Raw genomic sequence first — 26,340 nt, forward strand, 5'->3', positions numbered from 1 at the left:
GCAGTGGCGCCATCTCAGCTCACTGAAACCTCAGCCAACTGAGTAGTTGGGATTACAGGCCTGTGCCACCACGCCCAGCTAATTTTTTTTGTATTTTTAGTAGAGATGGAGTTTTGCCATGTTGGCCAGGCTGGTCACAAACTCCTGACCTCAAGTGATCTGCCCACCTCAGCCTCCCAAAGCGCTAGAATTATAGGCATGAGTGAGCCACCACGCCCAGCAGGTATTTCTCTCCTGTAAAATACTGAGCATGTGAAATCTAGCCCTTTTTTTTTTTTTTTTTTTTTTGAGACAGGGTCTCACTCTGTTGCCCAGGCTGGAGTGCAGTGGCACAATCTTGGCTCACTGCAAGCTCCACCTCCTGGGTTCACACCCTTCTCCTGCCTCAGCCTCCCGAGTAGTTGGGACTACAGGTGCACGCCACCACACCCGGCTAATTTTTTTGTACTTTTAGTAGAGATGGGGTTTCACTGTGTTAGCCAGGATGGTCTCCATCTCCTGACCTCTTGATTCGCCCACCTTGGCCTCCCAAAGTGCTGGGATTACAGGCGTGAGCCACCTTGCCCGGCCATAGCATTCTCTCTTACTGGTGCCTAGCACATGCTGTCTTGTCCCTAATCGGCAGCAATTTTATGTGATTGCTTTGTGCATCTCTAAGGAACCTCTATCAAAGAAACAATTGTTGATTTTTTTTTTTTTTTTATTTTTATTTATTTATTTTTTTTGAGACGGAGCGTCGCCTAGGTGAGCAGCTTTATCTCGCTCGTCAGTTTCCGGCCTTCGGTTCACGCCATTTCGCCATTTTCAGTAGCTGGGACTACAGGCGCCGCCACCACGCTTCTCGTTTAGAGCGGATGGGTTTCACCATCGCCCGCCACCAACCCAACCCCACCCAATCCCAGGCTTGAGCCATCATGCTACCAAGGTTGCTTGGGCCAGGTGAGATGGTTCATGCCTCCCAGCACTTTGGGAGGCTGAGGTAGGTAGATGACTTGAGATCGGGAGTTCCAGACCAGCCTGGCCATCATGGCGAAACCCCGTCTCTACTAAAAATACAAAAAAAATTAGCCAGGCATGGTGGCGTGTACCTGAAATCCCAGCTACTCGGGAGGCTGAGGCAGGAGAATTGCTTGAACCTGGGAAGGCGGAGGTTGCAGTGAGCCTAAATCACGCCACTGCACTCAAGCCCGGGCGACAGAGTGAGACCCTGTCTCAAAAAAAAAAAAAAAAAAAAAGACTAAGCTTGGCCAGGCGCGGTGACCCATGCCTGTAATCCCAACACTGAGAAGCTGATGCAGGAGGGTCGCTTGAGCCGTGGAGTTGGAGGCTGCCGTAAGCCACGGTCACACCACTGCACTCCAGCCTGGGTGACAGAGCAAGACCCTGTCTAAAAAAATAAATAAATAAAATAGTAAAAAGGCTAAGCTTGTACCACAGAGTCTTCAAGGTCCCAGACCCTATCTATCTCATGCTCCGCCATATACAGCGCTGGCCCTCGGGTCAGGGTGGTGTCATCACTCCACTGTCCAGCCAGAGGGAAGGAGAGGCTTCCATATCCCGGGTCCATTTAGCTATAAGAGAAGCTTGAAAATGGCCGTGAGTCGGCCTCATGTCCAGTTGGAACTAACTCATCACGTGCGGAGCTCCAGTCTTCTCTTTCGGCAAGGAGAAAGCATTCGTATCACTTCTTGCTTCTCAAGCCCTACTGTTTCAGCGATCCTCATTGGAGAGGAATCAGCAGTCGAAAAAACAGCGGGCCAAGCGCAGTTGTGACGTGGCGTTAAGAGAGCGGAAGTTGTCGGATTTCACCGGGCCGTAAAGCGCGCTGGCTGTGTCATCTTCCGGTTAGCGACAACGGCTCTGACTGTCCGGCAGTCCGCGTGGCGCCCGCACTGGCCTTCCTGCAGAGGACTCTACCGGAGCTTTGCCAATTCCGTTTGTTTCCCTGTTGTCGCCCGCTTCACCCTGGATCATGTTCAAGAAGTTTGATGAAAAGGAAAGTGTGTCCAACTGCATCCAGTTGAAAACGTCAGTTATTAAGGGCATTAAGAGCCAACTGGTAGAGCAGTTTCCAGGTATTGAACCATGGCTTAATCAAATCATGCCTAAGAAAGATCCTGTCAAAATAGTACGATGCCACGAACATACAGAAATCCTTACCGTAAGTGGAGAATTACTGTTTTTTAGACAAAGAAAGGGGCCTTTTTGTCCAACTCTAAGATTGCTCCACAAATACCCTTTTATCCTGCCACACCAGCAGGTTGATAAAGGAGCTATCAAATTTGTACTCAGCGGCGCAAATATTATGTGTCCAGGTTTAACTTCTCCTGGAGCTAAGCTGTACCCTGCTGCGGTAGATACCATTGTAGCAGTCACAGCAGAAGGAAAACAGCATGCTCTGTGTGTTGGGGTCATGAAGATGTCTGCAGAAGATATTGAGAAAGTCAACAAAGGAATTGGCATTGAAAACATCCATTATTTAAACGATGGGCTGTGGCACATGAAGACATATAAATGAGCCTCAGAAGGAATGCATTTGGGGGGCTAAATGTAGATATTGATTGTGTCGTACGTGTGTTTGTGTCTGTGTGTGACAGCGTGAAGACAATGCCTCTGTGGTTATGCTAAATAAGTTTAACAGATACTTTATAGAAAACAAATCAGGGTGCTCTTACCACAGAGGAAATAACAAATTAGGGGACAAGCAGTAAGCAGTCAGCTACACTCTGGAATGTGAAAGGAATGGCTGGACTCTGTGACTCCTGGCAAACTCCACAGCCTCTAGTTGTCTTCTTAGGAAGCTTGGAAGCAATCAAGAATGGTCTAACATCAAGATGTCTACCACAGGGCCCTCTACAAAAGCAGCCTCGGGGACTCTGGCCTTTCCTTGAGACCTGCATCTCTTCCCTTCTTCATCGCCTGCTAGTGAACTAAGGCTGCCGCTAACCGTTTTCTTCATCCTTTGGTGGCAAAGTAGAAAGATTCCAGAATTAACTTAGACCTTTCTAAAGACCTGGGTTCAGTGGCAGCTGGCATTGACTGAGCACCCGCTATGTGCCAGGCACTGTGCTGGACGCATTGTAAGGACTATCTTACTTATTCCCCACAGCAGCCCTCAGAGGGGATGCTGTTGTCCCCTTTTTACACATAAGAAAACTGAAGCTCAGAGAGGGAACTGCCTTCCTCAAGGTCACCCAGCTACAAGTAACAAAGCCTGTGCTTGTAACACCAAAGACCACTTCCCGCTGACCCTGTGCCAGGCTTGTAAGTTTCTCTGGGCCTCCATTCCCTCCTGTAGGAAATTGGAGGGGTTGGAGTGGCTCCAGTGAGCGCTCCCCTTCCTGAAACTCATACTAATCTAGGGCAGCCAAGGCTTAGCCCCCCAGCCTGTGAACCTCTCGCAGTGCCCATAGCCATGCCCTCCTCCATCCAGGGGCTGACAGGTGGGAGGGGTAGCCCCGCCCCGGGGAGTGGACTTACCTGGCCTCTCTGCTCAGAGATCATCAATTATGAATTTGACACCAAGGACCTGGTATGCCTGGGCCTGAGCAGCATCGTTGGCGTCTGGTACCTGCTGAGGAAGGTGAGTAGCCGGGACCTGGGCAGAAGGGGAGGATGGGGTTGACAGGGCAGGGTGGGGCACAGCAAGCTGGTCTCACTCCCCGCTTTCCTCAGCACTGGATTGCCAACAACCTTTTTGGCCTGGCCTTCTCCCTTAATGGAGTAGAGCTCCTGCACCTCAACAATGTCAGCACTGGCTGCATCCTGCTGGGCGGACTCTTCATCTACGATGTCTTCTGGGTGAGTCAGGCAGGGATACCAAGGATGTCTGGCTCCAGGACCATCTCATCTTCCTACTGCCCTGCCTCTCTGGCCCAAGTGGCAGTCATCTGATAGAGAAGAGCTGTTTTGGGCTGAAGTTCCAGACCCCAGAGCAAGTCCTCTCTGGGCCCATGTGTGAGATGGAGCCAGAGAGAGCAGATTCTACCTCTTTCTGAGAGCACACTCATGCCCAGTCCCTTCCAACCACCTGCATATCTTCCTTGCCGGTAGGGGTGTTACCTAATCCCATGTCTCCTCGGCAAGGGAGTTGAGACTCAGAGAAGTTCAGGTAGGGGTGGAAGAATGTTGATGAATGGGCCCAGCAAGGGCATTGACTTGGGAGGACAGGCCATCTGTGCTCAGCTGCACACCAGCCCTGGCCTGTGATGCCTCTCACATTGACTCTGAGAGGCATCGCAGAGGGACTGAGGTCAGCTTGACTCGGGCACCCTTTTCCTGGCCCCAGGCAGCCTCTTCTCATGAGTGGGTGGCGCTGGGGGATTTTATCACTTGGGAGGAACAGAACTGTGAACAAACATAGGCTGCCTGGCTTGGGCCATCAGAGGTCCTTTCTATACTCCCTCGAATTTCCCCTCTTTGTTGCCCAGAACCAGTATCAGTGGCCACTTCACCTCAACTTCAGATCTGCACCGGAGCCCCTCCCAGCTCCCCTCAGATTCCAGGCAACAGCACTTCTAGAAGCCCAGGGACAGCCGTTCTTCCCCCACAGCCCCTTCCTTCCTTCATACTGCTCTTTTCTCCTTCTAGGTATTTGGCACCAATGTGATGGTGACAGTGGCCAAGTCCTTTGAGGCACCAATAAAACGTAAGTGACCGCCCCGCCATAGGGAACCCCTCCCCTACCCCTGCCAGGCCATACCCCCACAGCCCGTTTCGGTCAGTGCATCCCCCTATCTCTTCCCCATGTACCTCTTCCTCCTGTGGCTCTCCAGCCTGGTTTCCTTATCCTCATTGATTCATCTGACTGTGTTCATCGTGCCCAGGCCCCGGCCTCTGGCCACTTGGTCATGGTGCAGCATGGTGTGAAATGAGGCAAAATGGGAGCAAGCGTAGAGGGAACTGTTTAACCCAACCCAGGGGGCACATGCAGGGGCTTTCCAGGAGAGAAAACCTCTAAGCCGAGACCTGTAGCACCCCTCACTGGGGTCCCCTTGGCACCTGAGTGTCAGATGCTATCTATCCCGTGCCGCTTAAACTGCCTCGGTTTTGTTCTTCAGTGTATCCACTCTTCATAAGTAATAGAAAATCCACCTACAGGTTAAGCGTCTCTAATCCGAAAATCTGAAATCCAGAATGCTCCAAGACCCAAAACTTTTTGAGCACTGACATGACACCACAAGTGGAAAATTCCACACATAAGGACTTAACAAACTGTTTCATGCAGAAAATAGCATTTTAAGTATTGTATAAAACTCTTTTTAGGAGGCTGAGGCGGGAGTATCACTTGAGGCTAGCAGTTCAAGACCAGCCTGGGTAACAACAAGACCCTATCTCTACAAAAAATTAAAATATTAGCTAGGTGTGGTGACACACACCTGTAGTCCTAGCTACTTGGGAGGATCTGAGGCAGGAGGATCACTTGAGCCTGGGAGATCCAGGCTGAAGTAAGCTATGATCATGTCCCTGCATTCCAGCCTGGATGACAGAATGAGACCCTGTCTCTAAAATTTATATGTATATAAATATATGTATGTATATGTGTACATATATAAAACTACCTTCAAGCTATATGTATAATATGAATTTCATGTTTAAACTTAGGTTGTATCCCCAAAATATTTCATTATGTATATGCAAATATTCCAGAATTCAAAAAAAGTCTGAAACATTTCTGGTCAAACCATTTCAGATACGGGATACTCAACCTATATAACTGTCTTTAAACAGGGGGAAATTTTGTCATCTCACACTACAGCAAGCCCAGGGGTAGAAGGCTCAGAGTGGGTTAATAACCCTCTCTTCACCAAGAGCCAAGGTTACTTCAGGAGCATTCTCAGCATGTCCACCTGCCCCTTAGGTCATCCCTTCATGGTCCCAAGATAGCTGCCGCAGCTCCCAACATTGACTCCTTACATAGCCATGTCCAGAAAAAGAAAGGGGAAATGATGTCTCAGGGAGGGATGGTTTTCCCCAAATCTCCCGTGCAGCCTTCCTCATACTTTATTGGCCAAAACTGGGTCACAGGCCCAAGTCTAAACCATTCACCAGTGAGGGGGTTAGGAAACATGATTGGCTTAGAGTTTAAGCTTTAGACTAGTGGAGAATCACCTCCTGGGATTACAAGGCTCAAAGAGGGGAACAGAATCCGTCAGGCATGCTAGCAAGGAAGAGAGGAAGATGCTGCCGGGAGGGCAGGCAACAGTGAGCATGTGCCATGAAAGCACTGGCTCGTGGCGACAGGCAGTCGTCGGGGGAGATTGGGGGAGATTCCACTCAGGGAATCAAGAAACAGTTGTCTTTCTCATGACTCACTCTCCACCACTGTGGACAGCCTTTCTCCCTGCGTTGGGGAGAGCTTCATGGCCACAAACAGCTCCTGAATTCTGTGGTTCCAGCTTAGTGACCCCAGAGGAAAACAGGTTTCTCCCAGCTTTGGCCTCAATAAACCTATAAGGCCTGGCCTGGCCCGTGAGCCAGACACTCCCACTGGAGAAATGGAGGATCGCGATGGACAGGCCAGGGTCACTGCCCTCTCCAGTGCCTGGAGGCAGAGTATTAGAATTGGCAGCCCCCCAGAACCAAGTGTACAAGGGGAGGGCAGTTCTCCAGAGCAAGGGAACAGATGCTGGGCCAGCCGGAGCAACAGCTATTCCCCACATGCCTTGATGGATGAGTCCGGAAGTGTCGAAGCCCAGAGAACCCAGCCAGAGTGTCAGGAAAATCTTTTCTGGGTCATGAAGGATGAATACACATTTCCCAACCATGCAGGGGCAGTATGGGCATTTGAAAGATAATGTACAGCTTCAGCAAAGGGCTGGAGGCAGGAAGGTGCATGGAGGGACCTGAGAGCAGAGAATCAGGGAGTGGGCGTAGCTGAGTTCAGGGAAAAGAGGCTGGAAAGAGGTAGGCAGAGGCCAGATTTGGGAAGCCAAGGATGCCTGTCCAAGGAGCTTGGACACTGCCCCGTAGGCCACCGGAAGGCTCCGAGCAGCAAAGTGGTGCTGTCATATTTGGTTTCTGATACTTAGGGTCTGGTTTTCCGGGCTAGGGGGAAGACCCACTGCCTTCTACTGCTAGGACTAGAGCTCAGTGGCAGAAAGGCAGAACAGTGAAGTGCACATATGCTGAAGTCAGGCTGCTGGACTTGAATCTCAGCTCTGCCACTTGCTGACTGTGTGGCCTTGGGGAGAAGACTTGTCCTCTCTGAGCCCTGGTTTCTAGAACTGTAAAATGGAGGCTATAGTCTCTGCCACTCAGAATTGAATGGTACCAGGATTGAGAGAGAGAATCTGCAAATCACTGTGCGTTGTACATACAAGGCAGGAAGAGGCAGGCAGGGCAAGGGTACCTATCCATGTGTTAGGGAAGCACAAGCTTACCCAGAAACCCTGTGTACCTCTGTGTACATATTGTTGGCCAGATGAAGGTTGCAGTGAGCCAAGATCGCACCACTGCACTCCAGCTTGGGTGACAGAGTAAGACTCTGTCTCAAATATATATACATATATATATATGTATGTATGTATAAAAAATAAAAATTTTTTTAAAATGGCCAGGTGTGGTGGTTCACACCTATAATCCCAGCACTTTGGGAGGCTGAGGCAGGCAGATCACAAGGTCAGGAATTCGAGACCAGCCTGACCAACATGGTGAAACCCCATCTCTACTAAAAATACAAAAATTAGCCGGGCGTGGTGGCGCACGCCTATAATTCCAGCTACTCAAGGGGGCTGAGGCAGGAGAATCACTTGAACCCAGGAGGCGGAAGTTGCAGTGAGCCGAGATTGTGCCACTGCACTCCAGCCTGGATGACAGAGCAAGACTCCATCTCAAAAAGAAAAAACATATTGTTGGTCAGAGCTGACCCCCTACCTGCAAGTAAGGAATTCAAGGAACAGGATTTTCCTGAGTGGCTTAGTCTTGCACCACACTTGACCTGTCACCTGGAAAGGCTGCCTCACACAAAACCAGGACTGGATTAATAAAGAAGGCATGGGGTAGCAGTTAACAGTGTGTACAAATCATCTAATCTTCACTACTACCCTGAGGGGTCCGTTCTGTTGTCTACCCATTTCACAGGTGAGAAAACTAAGGCAGGTAAGTAAACTGTGCAGAGCACAGAGCTAGGGCTCAGACCCACAGACCCACAAGTCAGACTTTAAAACCCACTTTTAACTGCTCTGCTTGCAAGGCCTTATGGATGAAATCCAGTTACAACCTCCTTTTGCTATAACTAGACACAGAGGGAGATGTTTCTCCCTAATCTGTATTTATTCAAACAAGCTATCCAGCAAGATTTCTGAGTGAGGGGCCTTAAGGAAGGAATCTGCGGGTGTGTGGCATTTTCTCCCTCAGCAAATACAGAAGGAGCTTATAGCCCAGGCTCACCCTGCTTCAGAACAAGGGCCACCATCTGTCCATACCCCTGTTGTGAGATGGGAAACCTTGTAGATGTTGGCACTGTGTGGCTCTTTTCTTATATACTGGGCTTTAGTGTCAATCCCATTTAACCAAAGTGTTCTATAGCTATAAAAGGCATTGAAATTGTATGGTTATTTGAGTTACAGCTCAGTAAAGGCATTAAACCTTCAGCCTAGATGACCCGATTCCTCCCCCCTCTAACCAGCTGTGACTCAGATGGAGACATTGCCCTGCATCCTCTCACCACCTCATCCCCCATGTCCCACCCAGAAACACAAATGTGTGAGTTTCATACAACAAGAATGTGGGTTAGGAGTCAAATTAAGCTGGGAATACAAAAATGGGGCGGGTGCCTATAATCCCAGATACTCAGGAAGCAGGAGAATTACTTGAGCCTAGGAGACAGAGGTTGCAGTGAGCGAAGATCATGCTATTGCACTCCCGATTGCAATCCTCATTGCCCTCGGTAATAGAGCAAGCCCCTGTCTCAAAAAAAAAAAAAAAAAAAAATACAAAGTAAACTGGGCTCCAGCTGACTCCTCACATCCCCGCCTCCCCCTTCAGTGGTGTTTCCCCAGGATCTGCTGGAGAAAGGCCTCGAAGCAAACAACTTTGCCATGCTGGGACTTGGAGATGTCGTCATTCCAGGTGAGCCTGCTAGGGTGGGGGTCATGTGAAAGGGGTGGAGAGAGTATTCCCTGGAGCAAGGCGATTACTGCTAAACAGACAGGCTTACCAGCTTAGAAAGAGAAAAAGTAAGGCTAGATCAGGCCGGGCTCTGGTGAAGGGTTCCACCTTAACATCTATTTACAGAGTGCCAATCAGGTGCCATGCTCCAGGCTGGGCCCTGGTCAGGCGTCATTGAACAAGACTGTCTTCACAGAGCCTCTGGTCTAGGTGAGCAGATGTTGCTCAAGAACTACAAAAGTAAAAGTCTAATGACAGACTGAGGTACACTCTGAAAAAGCACATTTCATGACAATCTTAAGGGACTGAACCCCTCTCACACACACCCACACATACACATACCCCTTCCCAGCGTCTGCAAGCATCACAGATGTACCAGAATTGCCATAGCCCCCTTGCTCCTCCTCCCTGTGCCAAGATGTCTCCAGGGAGAACACACACGTGGGCTCCTGTGTCTGCACTCTCAGCAGAGGAGCATGTGCATGCAAACCTGCTTGTCTGCAGAAGCTGGCCTTTGAGCCCCTGGATCTGCGTGTGGGTTCTAGTCAGTGTGTCAGTGGGTATGGACACAGGGGCCCCGTCCACAGTCCAAGCAGGAGAGCACATCCTGCACACCCACAGCCTGGCCTCACCTTGGGGCAGGAGCAGCTCAAACTACCAGTCAAGAAAGAGACTAATGGCAAAGCTGAGCTGCCACTCTGAAGGCAGCTGAAGTGACTGAGGCTCAGGTGGTGTGTGTCTGCTGATCTGGGCTCAGTAGTGGGGGCAGTGAACCCAGGGGACGTACTTGTCTTCCTAGTCTCAGAGTCAGAGGGTTAGAAGCTTGCTTAAAAGAAGAAAGTTTTGCCGGGCGCGGTGGCTCAAGCCTGTAATCCCAGCACTTTGGGAGGCCGAGACGGGCGGATCACGAGGTCAGGAGATCAAGACCATCCTGGCTAACACAATGAAACCCCGTCTCTACTAAAAAATACAAAAAACTAGCCGGGCGAGGTGGTGGGCGCCTGTCGTCCCAGCTACTCGGGAAGCTGAGGCAGGAGTATCACTTGAACCCGGGAGACAGAGCTTGCAGTGAGCTGAGATCCAGCCACTGCACTCCAGCCTGGGCGACAGAGTGAGACTCCGTCTCAAAAAAAAAAGAAAGTTTTAGGCCAGACATGGTGGCTCACGCCTGTAATCCCAGCACTTTGGGAGGCCGAGGCGGGCGGATCATGAGGTCAGGAGATGGAGACCATCCTGGCTAACACGGTGAAACCCTGTCTGTATAAAAATATAAAAAATTAGCTGGGCATGGTGGCGGGCGCCTGTAGTCCCAGCTACTAGGGAGGCTGAGGCAGGAGAATGGCGTGAACCCAGGAGGCGGAACTTTCAGTGAGCCGAGATCGCGCCACTGCACTCCAGTCTAGGCAACAAGCAAGACTCTGTCTCAAAAAAAAAAAAAAAAAAAAGGTTTTAGCTGGGCACAGTGGCTCACACCTGTAGTTCCAACACTTTGGAAGCCTGAGTGGGGAGGATCGCTTGATGCCAGGAGTTCAAGACCAGTCTGGACAACATAGCAAGACCTCATCTCTACCAAAAAAAAAAATTAGCCAGTTTATGGTGGCTCATGCCTGTAGTCCCAGCTACTCTGGAGGCTGAGGTAGGAGGATGGCTTGAGCCCAGGAGTTTAATTAAGGTTGCAGTGAGCTATGATTGTGCCACTACACTTCAGCCTGGGTGACAGAGTGAGGCCCTGTCTCTTAAAGAAGAAGGTCTGGGCGAATTGTGAGACTATATATATATGTGTGTGTGTGTGTGTGTGTGTGTGTATATACTCCTGACTTCAGGTGACCTGCCCACCTCGGCCTCCTAAAGTGCTGAGATTACAGGCATGAGCCACCACGCCTGGCCGACCCCGTCTATATTTTTTTAAAAGAAGAGGATTAAAGCAGCAGATTAAAGGCTGACTTACTTTCCAGGGCAGGATGCTATTAGCAATTCTGATCACCTAGGGTGATACAGGCACTTCTATTTGTGACAGTTGCATCTTGTGATACATGGAGGTGACACAGAGGCTTTCCCTGTTTTACCAGTGAGGAAACTGAAGCTCAGAAGTAAAGGGACTGATACAAATTCACACACTAGTAAGCAACAGGGCCAGGACTCAGACCAGCGCTGTCCAACTGCGAAAAAGGCTATGCTGTCAGAACTGCTCTTACAGCAGTACTAGCAGTAATAAGATGGTAATCGCAACAGCTACCATTTATCAAGCACCTGTTGTGTACCAAGAATGGTGCTAGGTGCTTTTTATATGTTATCTTTACTTCTCCCAGCAGTCCAGTGAGATAGAGGGCATTCACATTTTACAGATAAGGAAACAGGTTTGACTTGCCTGAGACCATGGGGGTGTGGGCTTGCACCCATGTGTCTTCATAATTTGCAGTGCTGTGAGGCAGGGAGACTTGCTTCCCCAGTAGAAGGCATCTCCGTCAGAAAGAAGAAATGGAGTCCTGTAAAGCATTTGACTCACTCTCCAGGGCACGGTCTGTCAGGCACCCCCACAAACTTCCCCCGTGTCCTTGTCATAATTTCTGGGCTTGAGACAAGCACAGGGTATCTCGGCATATTTGTCCTTCCCCCACCTTCTATATATATCCCCAGTAGTCCCGAAATCACAATAAATGTAAGTTGATCACAGAGTCTCAGTGGAGCGTTGCTTGGAAGGCCAGATGCACTTTAGGAGTGAGAGCCCCGGCCAGGCGCGGTGGCTCAAGCCTGTAATCCTAGCACTTTGGGAGGCCGAGACGGGCGGATCACGAGGTCAGGAGATCGAGACCAGCCTGGCTAACACGGTGAAACCCCGTCTCTACCAAAAAAATACAAAAACTGGCCGGGCGAGGTGGCGGGCGCCTGTAGTCCCAGCTACTCGGGAGGCTGAGGCAGGAGAATGGCGTAGACCCGGGAGGCAGAGTTTGCAGTGAGCTGAGATCCGGCCACTGCACTCCAGCCTGGGCGACAGAGCGAGACTCCGTCTCAAAAAAAAAAAAAAAAAAAAAAGGAGTGAGAGCCCCTGGCAGAGCTCTGACTCTTGGATTAGCTGGAGAACACTTGTAGAAATCAGCCGCCAGGGGGCGCTGAGTTCCCAGTTGTTTCCAGAATAACCAGTTGTCTGCTCTCTCCCCAACCAACTCCCTACTCCTACAGAGTATTCATCGAGAACTAATTCATTTCCCTCTTTAAAATTAGTCATATGTTGACAGGCAGTGCTGCTGGTTTTTTTTGTTGTTTTTTTTTTTTGGAGATGGAATTTTATTTTGCTCTTGTTGCCCGGGCTGTCGTGCAATGGCACAATCTAAGCTCACTGCAACCTCAGCCTCCTGCATAGCTGGGATTACAGGCATGTGCCACCACACCCAGCTAATTTTGTATTTTTAGTAGAGATGGGGTTTCACCATGTTAGGCTGGTCTTGAACTCCTGGCCTCAGGTGATCCACCTGCCTCAGCCTCCCAAAGTGCTGAGATTGCAGGCGTGAGCCACCGTGCCCGGCCAGGCAGTGCTTCTTATCAATGCCTTCCTTGAAGTAAATGAGACTCAGAGCCCAGTGAGGGAGGCAGACACACAGGGTGTGTGTATAGCACAGGGGCAGGACTGCTTGGCTGTGTTTTGGGGATGCTTAGACTTCTGGGATATCTCTCTTTTTTCTTTTTTAGCAGAACCATTGCTTATAATTGGCTTGGTTTTGAAGTTTCAGAGTGAGGTGGGTAGACTGAGGTAACCCTCTCCTGTGCTCCTGTGGAGCCTTCAAATGGCCTGCTACTTGCCCCTCCTTCCCCATCCAGCCACACAGCTGCCACAGGGACCTTTTTCAAAATCTGTTTAGGTTGTTCTGCTCAGAACTCCTCCAGGGCATCTCTTCACTGAGGATAAAGACCCAACTCCTCCCCATGGTCCTCAGGGCCCTGCAGGGCTGGTCCATCTCATCTCCTGCCGGTGGGCAAGCTGCCTTAGTGGCCCCTCAGTCCCTGCCACATCTCTGAGCCCTCTTTCTCCAGGACCTTTGCATGTGCTGTTCTCTCCTCCTGGCATGTGGCATTTCCAAGAAGCCTTCCTTCTTTCCCTTCCTTCGCCCCCGCCCAGCCTAGGTCTCATCCTGTTATACCTTCTCAAGACGTGGGAAGCACATTTCTCCTGCCTCAGCCTCCCGAGTGGCTAGAATTACAGGCGTGCATCGCCATGCCTGGCAGATTGGGGGGAGGGGGGGTTGTTTGTTGTTTGTTTTTTGTTTTGAGACGGAGTCACTCTATCGCCCAGGCTGGAGTGCAGTGGTGTGATCTCAGCTCACTGCAACCTCAGCCTCCCAAGTAGCTGGGACTACAGGTGCCTGCCACCACACCTGGCTATTTTTCGGTTTTTGTTTTGTTTTTTTGAGACAGAGTCTCGCTCTGTCACCAGGCTGGAGTGCAGCGGTGCGATCTCGGCTCACTGCAGCCTCCACTTCCTGGGTTCTAGCAATTCTTGTGCCTCAGCCTCCCGAGTAGCTGGGACTACAGGTGTGTGCCACCATGCCTGGCTAATTTTTGTATTTTTAGTAGAAACGAGGTTTTGCCATGTTGGCCAGGATGGTCTTGAACTCCTGACCTCGTGATCCACCCACCTCGGCCTTCCAAAGTGGAAGCACTCTTTAACAGTTACAGTCTCACTGTGATGTCCATGACTATTTGAGGTATGTCATAGTCTGGCTACCCTGTCCCCCTGGCTGAGCTCTGCGGGAGCAGTTGTTTTGCCTACTCCTGCATTGTCCATAGCGTCTGGTACGTAGGCACTTGATAAGCATTTGGGCAGTCACAGTGTGACAGTATGGTGCGGTGAGGGACCGGGTCATTGTCCCAGGCCAAAGTAAAATCCCGGGCCACTCTCATTGTTCTAGGCAGAGAAATGGGACTTTCTGCTGGCACTCGAGAGTAGTGGCCACACCCTTGGTCTCCAATGATTGCTCCAAGACAGAACACCAGGTCAGGGACCAGGACCCAGTCTCTTGTTAGGTCACTGCCCGGCTGCTTCCCTTTCACTCTCTAACCCCGGCTTTCTCCCACAGGGATCTTCATTGCCTTGCTGCTGCGCTTTGACATCAGGTGAGTGAGTGAGGGCCTGCCCCAACATGGGGTTCTCCAGGGATTCTCCAGTGGCCTTCAGGAACCCAGAGAAGGTACCTCAGGGGACCAGACCCTCCACCCCATAGCAGCCAGAGCAATTCTGATTTTATCTGCATTTTGCGTCTTGAAGTTCTAAGTGTTTGAAGAGCTTGTGGTCAAAAAAATGTTTTAAGAATCACAGGCCAAGAGTTTTAAACCCACAAGGACCTGGTGGTACTCACAGTGCTTTCTCACTGTGTGACCTTGACAAGTGGCCTGACCTCCCTGAGCCTCCGGTTTCTCATCTTGAGTTAATAACAAGAGTTCCTACCATGAATATCTGGAGAGAGTGCTGAGCACATACTGACCTCAGCTCTTGGTTGAATCCTGATTGCAGTCATCATCATCATCTTTTATCAGCCTAGGGTCAGGTCACCATGTCTCAGCTCCTCTAGCTGTTCCCTGCCCTCTCTTTACTCAGACATTTTTCAGTCTGTTGTAGACAGCACGAGGAAGAGAAGGTGGGCCAACTTAGGTCAGCATTTAAAACACAGGAAAGGTCTTACCCGAGTTAATGCACCTGTGTGCAACAGGACTTGCCGTCAGCAGGGGGCGCCAGCAACAGCTCCATTCATTTTATGCTCCCTCATCTCTGTGAGGGCTGGCAGTGTGTGCACTTAACTTTGAGGTGGTTTGTGAACTCTTGGTTTCCTCATGCCTGATAGTTGCAAAAGCAGTAATAACAGTGACAGTGATAATGAGAGACTTACTACCAGCATCATTGAAATCCAGTTTCCATGTGAAACTTAGGTTTTTCCCACTCACATACACCTGGGTTATTAGTGTAGTGCCACTTCGAACCTTAGGAGCATATGGGCTCATAGTCACCTTTGGAAGAGACCTGGCCAGTCTGTAAGTACAGGGATGTCTGTGCCAGCCGTGTCTACTCCTGGCTGTTCAGAGGTAATACAAAGTGAAACCCATCAGAAACCCCCAGGCTATTTGCTGGAAACAGATTCGACTGCCAGCACCCTCAGAGACAGAGTCTCATTTCTAGCCTGGGCTCACAGCATAAGCAGCTCCTCAGCTGATTCCAGAATCAGTGCAACATTCCCAAAGAGAGTCACTTGTACCCAAATTCTCACGATAGGCGAGTTTTCAATGTACTTGCAGCTGAAGGCTTAGAAGCACCCAGGACAAGGAGAGAAGGGCGTCAGAAGCACTTATTCATTCCACAAATGTTAACTGAGTCCATAGTACTGGCTGGGCACGTCCCAGGCACTGGGGACATGCAGAGGTTATGGAGCTGGCATTGGAGAGGGAAGTCACATAATGGCAATGTCGGGCTGCATATGATTCATCTGTTCTGAAGCCGATCTTGGATGAATCACCTCCAGGAAGCCACTGGCATTTATTTATGCAGCCAGCATCTGTTAGTACCACAAATCGGCTACTGAACTATTACGTCCACTGCACTTAAAAGTAGTAACTTACCTTTGCAGTTTCTGTATCTGTGTTTCTCAAAGCATGATCCAACAGTATGAGATTCACCGCAGATGTTTTTTCAAAATACAGATTCCTGGACCTTGCTCTAGGGCTATTAGATCAGACTCCCTGGGGATGGGACCTTGAATTCTGCATTTTTTCACAAACTTTCCAGATGATTTTTATGCTGACTAAAGTCTTACAGCCACTGTTCTAGGTTGTAGCATTTGACATTCATAACTACCAAGGAGATGAGCTCCTCATTTTCCCATTTGCAGATGAGTAAACTGAGGCTAAGAGAAGGAAAGCAACTTGTCCAGAGACACATAGCTGGGGGCAGTATCAGTGTGCACACCCACCTCCAGACTCCCACCCCAGAGCTCAGTCACCCCCACAACCTCTAGGGTCTTCCCCAGCTCCCTCAGAAGGGGTGTTATATCTAACCTATATCTAACCCTCCTCTTTCTTCACACCTTCCCTGAAGCTTGAAGAAGAATACCCACACCTACTTCTACACCAGCTTTGCGGCCTACATCTTTGGCCTGGGCCTTACCATCTTCATCATGCACATCTTCAAGCATGCTCAGGTGAGCAGGATGGTATCAGAGTGTCAAGAACACCTCACTGCAAATAGAGGAACTTACAGAGGATTTATTTGTAAATGCAAGCAGTCCAGAGATAGGCACTCTCCACTGGTGTTGAAGCAGTCATGTCTGTGATTCTCTTGGCCTTTCATTTGTGGTTGCAAGATGGCTGCCACTGCTCCAAGCAGCATGGGCACGTTAGAGGCAAGAAGGAGGGAAAAGCATAACAGCCATGACTGCTTCCTTCATCAGGAAGGCAGGAACTTTCCCAGAACCCTCTCAGCATCTCGTGGGCCAGATTGGGGTCCTAAAGCAACCCTGGCTACAGGAGAGTCCAGGAAAGAGGGTTTGGCTTCTCAGCCTTGGTAGTGGGAAGCAGACAGAGAAGAACAGGATTGGAGTAGGTGTTGGGTACTGGGGCCTCCCTCCCCCTACTCCCAAGTAGCCCAGGCTCTGCCTCCTTCTCCCACCAAGATGAGGATGGAGTACTGAGCTGCCACAGAATGAGGCAACATAGCACAAGGACTGGGAGCCTTCAGTGTGGCCTTGAGAGGGGAAGATTCAGGGGAAAGTGAGCAGACAGGATTGCCCTACTCTCTGCTGGAAATAAGAACTCCTGTTTGTTAAGCACTTCCACATGCCAGGCTCTGCACCCGTGAGGGTCCTTGTGAACAGGTGGGGAAACGAGTTGAGGTGCCACACTGCACGTATGTGATAAAGCCGGGATTCAAACCTGGGTCAGCCTGGAAACCACACCCAGGCTGTCAAGCCCTGGCCATGGGAAAGCCAGCATGGAACAGGGGCTAAGGGAGCCCTGTTGTGAATCCCAGCACTACCCAGTAACCATGGAACTCTGGGCTTGCTGCTTCTGTCCCCTTTCCCCTTCCCCAGGGCCCAAATACAGACGAGTCATCTTTGAATTAATCACCAAAGCTGGGGTTTTTTTAAATCACTCTGTGCCAGGCACTGTGCTAAACTCTTTTGCTAATAACTCATTTAGTCCTAGTATTACTTTATAGAAGGTCGAAAGGCCCCTAGCCCATAAGTAGAAAAATCAAGAACCATTGTGGAACTGCCTCTCACTTCTGCTCAAGGGCTTCAAGCGTGTGTAAGCTGAGAGTAACATGCATATGGCAAGGGGTGACAGAGAGTGACTGGACCTGGCTGGACTGGAGAACTAGTTAAGAGGCCTTTTGGAGGTCTCTGCAGCTCTCAGCCCCTTATTGGAGTCCAAGCCCAGAGCCAGTTCCCCCAGTGGCCACAAGGGGGCAACCTCGCCTTCTGCCTGGCTGGACTGGGAAAAGGCACCCATTCAGAGCTCTGGCACACAGGAGTCCTCCTTTATGGGGCAACTGCAGCGCTGAAAGAATGCGGACACTACGTCAGGCTGGGCCCTGGATGGCTATCTGGACTCCGGACTAACGAACTCCTGAACCCTGGCCCAAGTCCTGTGTTACTCACCAGCAGCAGCCTAGCCGTTCTCCCTAGTCATCCAAGTGGGCACCTCTAAAAATTCTTCTTGGAAAGGGGATCCAGGATGTGAGGGGACTGTGTTCCATGGGGTCCCCTACTCTCCAACACACAGGTAGTCCCAGTGCTCTAGGTAAGGGACACCTCTGCCTTTGTGCAGTGGTGTGATCTCAGCTCATTGGAACCTCTGCCTCCTGGGCTCAAGCAATTCTCCTGCTTCAGCCTCCCAAGTAGCTGGGGTTACAGGCATGCACCATCACGCCCAGCTGATTTTGTATTTTTAGTAGAAACAGGGTTTCACCATGTTGGCCAGGCTGGTTTCAAACTCCTGACTGCAGCTGATCTACCCACCTCAGCCTCCCAAAGTGCTGGGATTACAAGCGTGAGCCACCACTCCCAGCCTACTTAGGGATTGTTAGATTCAATAATTTAATATATGTAATACAGTATTGATCACAGCCCACCTATGGCAGATGGCAAGAAATATATGTGAATATTAGGATCAAGGGCATGTGGGAAAGATTTATTTGTTCTCTGGCCAAGGGCTGGCTTTACATTAAGAATGAAGTCTCCAGCCAGGTGTGGTGGCTCACACCTGTAATCCCAGCACTTTGGGAGGCCAAGGCGGGTGGATCACCTGAGGTCAGGAGTTCGAGACCAGCCTGACCAGCATGGGGAAACCCCATCTCTACTAAAAACACAAAATTAGCCGGGCACGGTGGCTCACACCTGTAATCCTAGCACTTTGGGAGACCGAGGTGGGTGGATCACGAGGTCAGGAGATGAAGACTATCCTGGCCAACATGGTAAAACCCTGTCTCTACTAAAAATTAAAAAAAATTAGCTGGGCGTTGTGGTGGGCACCTGTAGTCCCAGCTACTGGGGAGGCTGAGGCAGAGAATCACTTGAACTCAGAAGGTGCAGGTTGCAGTGAGCCGAGATTGCGCCACTGTACTCCAGCCTGGCAGCAGAGTGAGACTCCATCTAAAAAAAAAAAAAAATTGGCTTGGTGGTGCATGCCTGTAATCCCAGCTACTCAGAAGGCTGAGTGAGGCAGGAGAATCTCTTGAACTGGGAGGCGGAGGTTACAGTGAGCTGAGATCACACCATTGCACTCCAGCCTGGGCAACAAGAGCAAAACTGTCTCAGAAAAAAAAAAGGGAATGAAGTCTCCTCACCCTCTTCAGGACAATCTCTTCACTTCATGAGCACCCATGAAGAAGCGCCATGAAGGAGCCATTCATTGAGTATTTACCAGGCCCTAAAGATTAGCCAGGCATGGAGGCTCACACCTGTAGGCCCAGCAACTTGTGGGACTGAGGTGAAAGGATCACTTGAGCCCAGGAGGTCAAGGCTACAGTGAGTGAGCCATGTTCATATCACTGCATTTCAGTCTGAGAGACAAAGTGAGAATGCTGTGAGGGAAATTAGAGGGACTTACAGAGCATGTAGCAAGGGACTTGACTCCATGTGAAGGAACGCAAGTGCACCAGCCTGGCCAACATGGTGAAACCCTATCTCTACTGAAAAATACAAATATTAGCTGGGCATGGTGGTGCACACCTGTAATCCCAGATACTTGGGAGGCAGAGGTTGCAGTGCGCCAAGATCACACCGTCGCACTCCAGTCTGGGAGATAGAGCAAGACTCTGTCTCAAAAAACAAAAAAAGAAACTTGGCCGGGCACGGTGGCTCACACCTGTAATCCCAGCACTTTGGGAGGCCGAGGCAGGCAGATCATGAGGTCAGGAGATTGAGACCATCCTGGCTAACACAGTGAAACCCCGTCTCTACTAAAACTATAAAAAATTAGCTGGGCGTGGTGGTGGGCGCCTGTAGTCCCAGCTACTTGGGAGCTGAGGTGGGAGAATGGGAACCGGGAGGCAGAGCTTGCAGTGAGCAGTCAGCGCCACTGCACTCCAGCCACATGGGATGACAGACTCCGTCTCCAAAAAAAAGATTTGGGTCTCTGAGCCCTCTCCTTGTGAAGCATTGATCTTCCTCCTCTGCAAAAGGATAACCATCATGGGATGTGCCAGTGGGCTGACTATTCCTGGGAAGGCTAAGCTCAGTGCCTGTACAGTAGATGTTCATGATTGGGGTCTTAGTATAACTATCTTTTTCTCCAAACCCAGCTTTATCAGGAGTCTCGGCACAGACATGCCAAATTGCTTGGATGTGAATCCTGGGGGAGCCAGTGGCCAGCTAGGTCATCTTAATACAGGCTGCAACAAGTACTCATTAGCGCAGCCGTGACGTCATCATCACTATAATAGCATCTGGAGCATTTGCTAAAATGCAGGTGTGAGCCCCAGACCTCAGGAAGCAGAGTCTCTGGGAGTAGGACCAAACCAGGAAGTTGCATTTTTTTTTTTTTTTTTTTTTTTTTTTTTGGAGGAGTCACCAAGCTCTGTCGCCCAGGCTGGAGTGCAGTGGCGATCTCGGCTCACCTGGCGCTCGCCTCCCGGGCTTTACGCCATTCTCCTGCCCCTCAGCCTCCCGAGTAGCTGGGACCACAGGCACCCGCCACCTCGCCCGGCTAATTTTTTGTATTTTTTAGTAGAGACGGGGTTTCACCGTGTTCGCCAGGATGGTCTCGATCTCCTGACCTCGTGATCCACCCGTCTCGGCCTCCCAAAGTGCTGGGATTACAGGCTTGAGCCACCGCGCCCGGCCCTAGGAAGTTGCATTTTAAACCTAGTGACCCAGGTGATTCAGATGCTGCCAGCCAAACCCTTGGGAACCCTTGAAGCCCTGCCTGCTTGAGTTTCTTAGTTTTCTTGCATTCCCTCTCAGGAGGAGCAGCCCTTGTCTGGGAGTTAGCCCTGGGTTCAGGTCCAGCCACTAATTTGCTGTGGTCCTGGACCAGTCACTGTCCTTCAGTTCAGCCCTGGAGGGGTTTGGGGTGCTGGGTATGGCCCTGAAGCAGTGCCGTGCCCAGCATGGCCTCACCAGCCTGTGTCCTCTCATAGCCTGCCCTCCTATACCTGGTCCCTGCCTGCATCGGTTTTCCTGTCCTGGTGGCGCTGGCCAAGGGAGAAGTGACAGAGATGTTCAGGTAAGGCAGAGTGGGGGGCAGATGTCCTCATGGGCACCACTGCACCTGCTGGCAGTCAGTGGAACCTGCTGGTGGTGTCTGTACACCTCTCCGGGGGAACATTGTTCCTGCCACCAGCCCCACCCCTCGCCCTTTCCACCAGTAGTACATGGGTACCTGGCCTGTGGGTACCAGTGGGAACCTTCCCCTGAGCCAGGAGCCAGGGGAGCACAAGGCATCAGGGCCTTCTAGGCATCCCCCCATCCAAATGCTAGCCAGATCTTAAGAATAGCTGTTGTGGATTTTTCTCTGCCTACTGTCAGAAGCCCTGGTGACTCTGCCCCCAGGTGATTTCAGACATGTCTTCCCCTCTCATGGGCTCAGTTTTCACATGTGAGTAATAGAACAGGGGGCATGTGGGATGCCCTAGTGTGGTAGAAAGTGCCCTGAGTAGAAGGCAGGTGTCAGTCCCTGTTCATTCACCTCTGTGGCTGTAACCCACAGCTCACTTCTTTCTCTCCATCTGTTTGTATCTCACATAGATACCCCTTCCCCAGGGCCACATCCACACCTGCCACATCCTGCACACAGCCCCACCCATACCCCAAGGCCTGCGTGACTCCAACAGGTGTCTGCCCACAGCACTGCCGACCCTGCCTGCCAGGGACCTAGAAATAGCTGCCAGTTGCGATTAAAGCTGCCTACTCGGGTGCCTTCCACCCAGTTCCACCTGCCTGGCCTCCAAGCTGTCCCTAGAGTGCCTGCCAGGGCCTCCTGTGCACCTGGCTCCCCGCAGGGGAGCCTGTGACTCACCCTTCCCCCGGACCTGCCTCTGCCCTCCCTGTCCTGCCTAGAATCCCCAGCCTGCCTGCCCACATTGCCTCACCCAGCAAAGCTCTGTGGTCTTAGGCAAGTGGGAGCTAGGGGTGAACTTGGGGACAGGTCTCGGGGAGCTTTGGGAGTGGGCATGGCACCCGATCCCTGAGCTTAGCACCCACCTCTCACCCTCCCTCTGCCTCCCATCCAGCCCAGGTTTCCCTGCCCTTCCCCTTGGGGTAACCTCCCAATGCTATTGTGCCCTCATCAGGCAAAGCTCTGAATACACAAGGCAGAGAGTGCCCATGGCCTTTACCTGCTTGGTGCTAAATGTTCTGCCATACAGGTACCCTGCCCCCACTTTTTGTCCTCCACTCCTACCCTGGACGTTCTTCGATTGGGGTAAAAAGCAAGTGATCTCTCTGTCTCTCTCTCCCTCCTTCCTCCCCATTTCTCTCCCCTAATTCTCCACCTTTTGTTTTACTTTTCCCTTTTATTCCCCCCCTTTTTTATTGATTTACTTATGTTTATATTGGTACCACATTCACATAGTAAAAATTCCAGAGCTGTAACAGGAGAGAGCACCCTCATGCTCCAGCTACCCCACAGAGGCCAGCAGTGTTACACAGACATTCAGACACGTGTGCACTGAAACCCGGACGTGTGTATACATCTTCTTGCACAGACGGTGGCATTCTTCGAGCATTCTGCATCTTGCCTTTCCACGGTATTTCTTAGAGGTGTTTCCACAGCAGCACATACACTTCTAGAGCATGCTTGTTCTTTTGCACAGCGGCCTGATGTGCCTTTGTCTAGGTACATCTTTTTTCATTTTCCAAATATTCTTTCCATAAAATCTGGAAGTGCAGAAATAGGTAAAAACAAGACGGTTCTGCTCTCTGCTCCTTGGAAAGGAAGTCTGTCTTCCCTTAGTCTTTCCCTATCCATCTCTTTTTTCTGTCTCTTCTCTGTCTCTCACACAGCTACGAGTCCTCGGCGGAAATCCTGCCTCATACCCCGAGGCTCACCCACTTCCCCACAGTCTCGGGCTCCCCAGCCAGCCTGGCCGACTCCATGCAACAGAAGCTAGCTGGCCCTCGCCGCCGGCGCCCGCAGAATCCCAGCGCCATGTAATGCCCAGCGGGTGCCCACCTGCCCGCTTCCCCCTACTGCCCCGGGGCCCAAGGTAGGGCAGACACTGCAGCTCCAGGGTACAGGGCAGGGAACATTACCAGGAGTAGGCCGCAAGAGGCAGCTCCTCTACAACCACTGGGCAGTGGCTGCACCCAGCCATGGGGCTGGGAAGCAGGACAACCCCTAAGCTTCCTGCCCTCAACAGTAATGCGGGGCCCACATCATAGTGGATGGAAATGGCCCTTGTCATGCAGTAGTAGATACTGTTACCATTCAAGGAATATGTATAACCTTAGGCAAGTCACTTAACTTTCTTCATCTGTAAGTGGGCACATTCCTGCCTCACGGGGTTGATCTGGTGAGGAAATATGTGTATTGTCCTTGGCATGAACTCAGTTGCTTGAAAAGTGGAGCCCATAGAAGGAGCTAAGCCAGGGTGTCTGTCTTCAAAGCAGCACCTTGCCACTTGCCAGTACAGCAGTGCCCTCACCTCTGGCGCTGAGCTGTTTGATTGATGCTGTGTGCCCTGGGAGGCAGCCTATCTCCATCTCTTGTAGCCTTGTCATGGCCGCCCCTTTTTCCACGCTATAGCAGAAGGTTCAGGAAGCTTGAAGTCAGCCCACACAAGCCCAGGCCCAACCTCTCTTCCATTGGGTGCTGCCCTCGCTGCCTCCTGGCACCCCCGGGCTCAGAGAAAGCAGAGCAGCCTGTCTGAGGAGGGCATGCGGTAGGGCTGGGGCCAGGTGCTGTTAGGTGCTGGGCAGTGGACACAGGGCTGACGCTCCGCATGTGACCAGGCGCTTTCCTAGGATGGGGGTGGGGGAAGGGGACAACCAAGGTTCTGCTCACCCTCTCCTCTAAATGAATTATTATTGTTTTGTTTTTTGGTCAGTTATGAGGAGTCAAATCCTAAGGATCCAGCGGCAGTGACAGAATCCAAAGGAACAGAGGCATCAGCATCGAAGGGGCTGGAGAAGAAAGAGAAATGATGCGGCTGGTGCCGGAGCCTTTCAGGGCCAGACCAGACAGATGGGGGCTGGGCCCACACAGGCATGCACGGGCAGAGGGCACAGGAGGCTGAGGGCAGCTCCAGGACAGGGCAGGGGGCAGCAGGATACCTCCAGCCAGGCCTCTGTGGCCTCTGTTTCCCTCTGCCTCTCCTGGCCCTCCTCTGCTCCTCCCCACACCCTGCAGGCAAAAGAAACCCCCAGCTTCCCCCTCCCCCGGAGCCAAGTGGGAAAAGTGGGTGTGATTTTTAGATTTTGTATTGTGGACTGATTTTGCCTCACATTAAAAACTCATCCCATGGCCAGGGCGGGCCACTGTGCTCCCGGAAGGTTCTCTGCATAAGCACCCAGTGTCTTGCCCTCGGTTTTCTAGGTCTCACCTGCCCACCCAGAATCTTTTCTGCAAGCCCCTTGAGGGTGCCCACCCCAGTGCCTGGCCAGCCCTGCACCCCAAAAACACCTTTTAGCCAGTAGAGGGGGCCCACGAGCCTTCTCTCTCACCAGCTGTCACTTTGCTCACCACCTTCCTAGAAACACTTGGGGGCAGCAAGGGTGCTGGCAGATGAGAGTCCCCCACTCACCGTGGTGAGAGGGGTGCGGAGTACCCAGGGCTGACCTGACTCATAAGGGAAGCAGTAACTGTAGAACCTGCCAACCTCCCTGGTCCCTGTGGCCATATGGCTTCGGCTGGTGAGGGCTTGGAGTCTAGGTTACCCTGAAGATCAAGACTTTCTCTCTCCCATTCTGCCCATTCCTGGGTTTCTTCCCAAAATTGCTGTGGGGCCAGTCACAGCACAAGGGCCAGGACCTCTAGAGAGGATGGAGTGAGGAAGGATTGAGCCTAGTGATTGTCAGAGGCTTTCTGGGGCCTAAGAGCTGAAATCTTAGGGCCCGGGTTTCCCTAAAGTTTGCTGAAGACAGCAGCCCTGGCCAGCAGGAGACCGACCCCACACCACCCCAAACCAGGCAAACAGTGGCCACAACCCTCATCCACCCACCTGGTATGAGGTCACTGAGTGGGGAAACAGAAGAGGGTGGCCACTGGACTGACGGACCCAGGGCTCTTCTTTGCCCAAAGCTTCAGGTTCAAAGGCTGAAAATAATAGTGGCTTCCAGTTTGGAAGTGACCAAAGGACAATCATGACCAGAGACTCAGGAGTGTGATTGTAGTACCTTCACTAGGTATTAACATGTACTAAGTACCTTGATAGAGGATTTCACTTCCTTCTGAGTCTTGGGCTGTAGGTGCTATTATTAGCTCCACTGTGCAGATGAGGGAATTGAGGCAGCTTGCCTATGGACATCAATTTGACCTTAGCCAAGCCAAACTGAATTCCAAGTTCCTAAGGACCGCAGATCCTCCCCAGACCCCTGTGACCAAGTCACTGTGGCTGGTGTGCTGGGCATCCCTGAGGCCCAGCCACTCAACTTTACTGGCTCCAGGATTCTATAGGAAGGAAAAGGGGTAGAAAATCTCAAAAGGCTTCTTCCTTTCAGGGAGGGGGTTCCCTCTCAGAGGCTTCTGGAATCTCTACCCACTCCAGCCGACTTTTGAGGCCATGTGGTCCTGGAACAAGGCCCCACTGAGGGCGGCAGATGGGGCAGGCGGCCCAGGCACACAGCATGGTTGGCTCTGCGGCCCAGGGCCCACAAAAGCCTTATTGAGTCACCACCAGCCCCCGGCAGAGGCTGAGGTGGCAGTGGCGCCGAGCGCCTGCCACCTAATGACTGTCCTGGCCCAGCCAGATGTTCCGCAGACCTCCGGAGCAGCGGATCAGGGCCCGCCTGGCCAGCCGGGCCCGCCTGGCCAGCCGGCACCGCAGAGGCCACTCTAATTCCAATTAACCAGCTTCAGCTGAGCAAACAGCGGGCAGTGGTGGCCCAGCCCGGGCGGTAGGCCCGGCCCGCAGAGCCTGCGAGTCTAGACTCCAGATGTGAACCGCCACCGCCAGAGTCCCATGGAAAAATGGCACCAGGCAGGACAAGGATTGGGCCTGCATGCCGGGGAGGGGGTGTGGGTGGTTGCGCAGGGCCCCGAGTGGGCTTGATGCCAGTCTCACCTGGTTTGGGGTGGATCCTTAGGAAACTGCTCTAGAACCCAAGTTCTACCCTGCTTCATCCGGTTCTGTTTCTGTGCCTCAGTATCCCATGACGGCTCCAAGGGGAAAACCAGCCCTGCTGAGACCCCAGTGTGCGCTTTGTGTTTCACATGTCACTAGCATTATGGTAGTGCAACTGACCCTTGAACAACACAGGGATTAGGGGCACCAACCCGCATGGTCGAAAATCTGTATAACTTTTGAGTCCCCCAAAACAAATAATAGCCACCTGTTGACCAGAAGCCCTACCTGATAACATAAAACAGTCAAAACATTTTGTATGTTATATGTACTACAGTGTATTTGTATCATAGAGTAAGCTAGAGAAAATGTTACTAAGAAAAAAAAGCCGGGCGCGGTGGCTTACGCCTGTAATCCCACCACTTTGGGAGGCCGAAATGGGCGGATCACGAGGTCAGGAGATCGAGACTATCCTGGCTAACACAGTGAAACCCTGTCTCTACTAAAAATACAAAAAATTAGCCGGG

The 26,340-nt window shown here is 51.4% G+C and overlaps 2 protein-coding genes across 4 annotated transcripts in view; both read left to right on the forward strand.

Annotated features, from left to right (window-relative positions):
* Positions 1–24,090, forward strand: part of HM13 (histocompatibility minor 13) — a 55,978-nt gene extending 31,888 nt beyond the window's left edge. The window contains exons 5-13 of one of the 3 annotated variants that reach the window (XR_004179047.1): positions 3,498–3,583; positions 3,676–3,801; positions 4,591–4,648; positions 8,989–9,072; positions 14,184–14,220; positions 16,190–16,292; positions 20,732–20,817; positions 22,596–22,798; positions 23,639–24,090. Coding sequence is in view for 2 of the 3 variants with exons in the window: in XM_031656640.1 (XP_031512500.1) it covers positions 3,498–3,583; positions 3,676–3,801; positions 4,591–4,648; positions 8,989–9,072; positions 14,184–14,220; positions 16,190–16,292; positions 20,732–20,817; positions 22,596–22,742; positions 23,639–23,735 (824 nt within the window). In the remaining variant the exon portion in view is untranslated. The remainder of the gene's footprint in view (positions 1–3,497; positions 3,584–3,675; positions 3,802–4,590; positions 4,649–8,988; positions 9,073–14,183; positions 14,221–16,189; positions 16,293–20,731; positions 20,818–22,595; positions 22,799–23,638) is intronic. The other 2 variants (XM_031656640.1, XM_031656641.1) reach the window with 2 other exon arrangements.
* LOC103888060 (malignant T-cell-amplified sequence 1-like) lies at positions 1,221–3,491 on the forward strand. Its single transcript, XM_009216388.4, has one exon. It carries the CDS (start codon positions 1,973–1,975, stop codon positions 2,516–2,518), a length of 546 nt encoding a protein of 181 aa, XP_009214652.1. The 5' UTR covers positions 1,221–1,972; the 3' UTR covers positions 2,519–3,491.
* Positions 24,091–26,340: the final 2,250 nt, after the last annotated feature.

The sequence above is a fragment of the Papio anubis genome, chromosome 16, assembly GCF_008728515.1.
Source record: "Papio anubis isolate 15944 chromosome 16, Panubis1.0, whole genome shotgun sequence".
Taxonomy (NCBI): domain Eukaryota; kingdom Metazoa; phylum Chordata; class Mammalia; order Primates; family Cercopithecidae; genus Papio; species Papio anubis.

Bases quoted from the DNA above. Each gene is read 5' to 3' on its own strand.
- LOC103888060 (XM_009216388.4), top strand. From the start codon at position 1,973: ATGTTCAAGAAGTTTGATGAAAAGGAAAGTGTGTCCAACTGCATCCAG.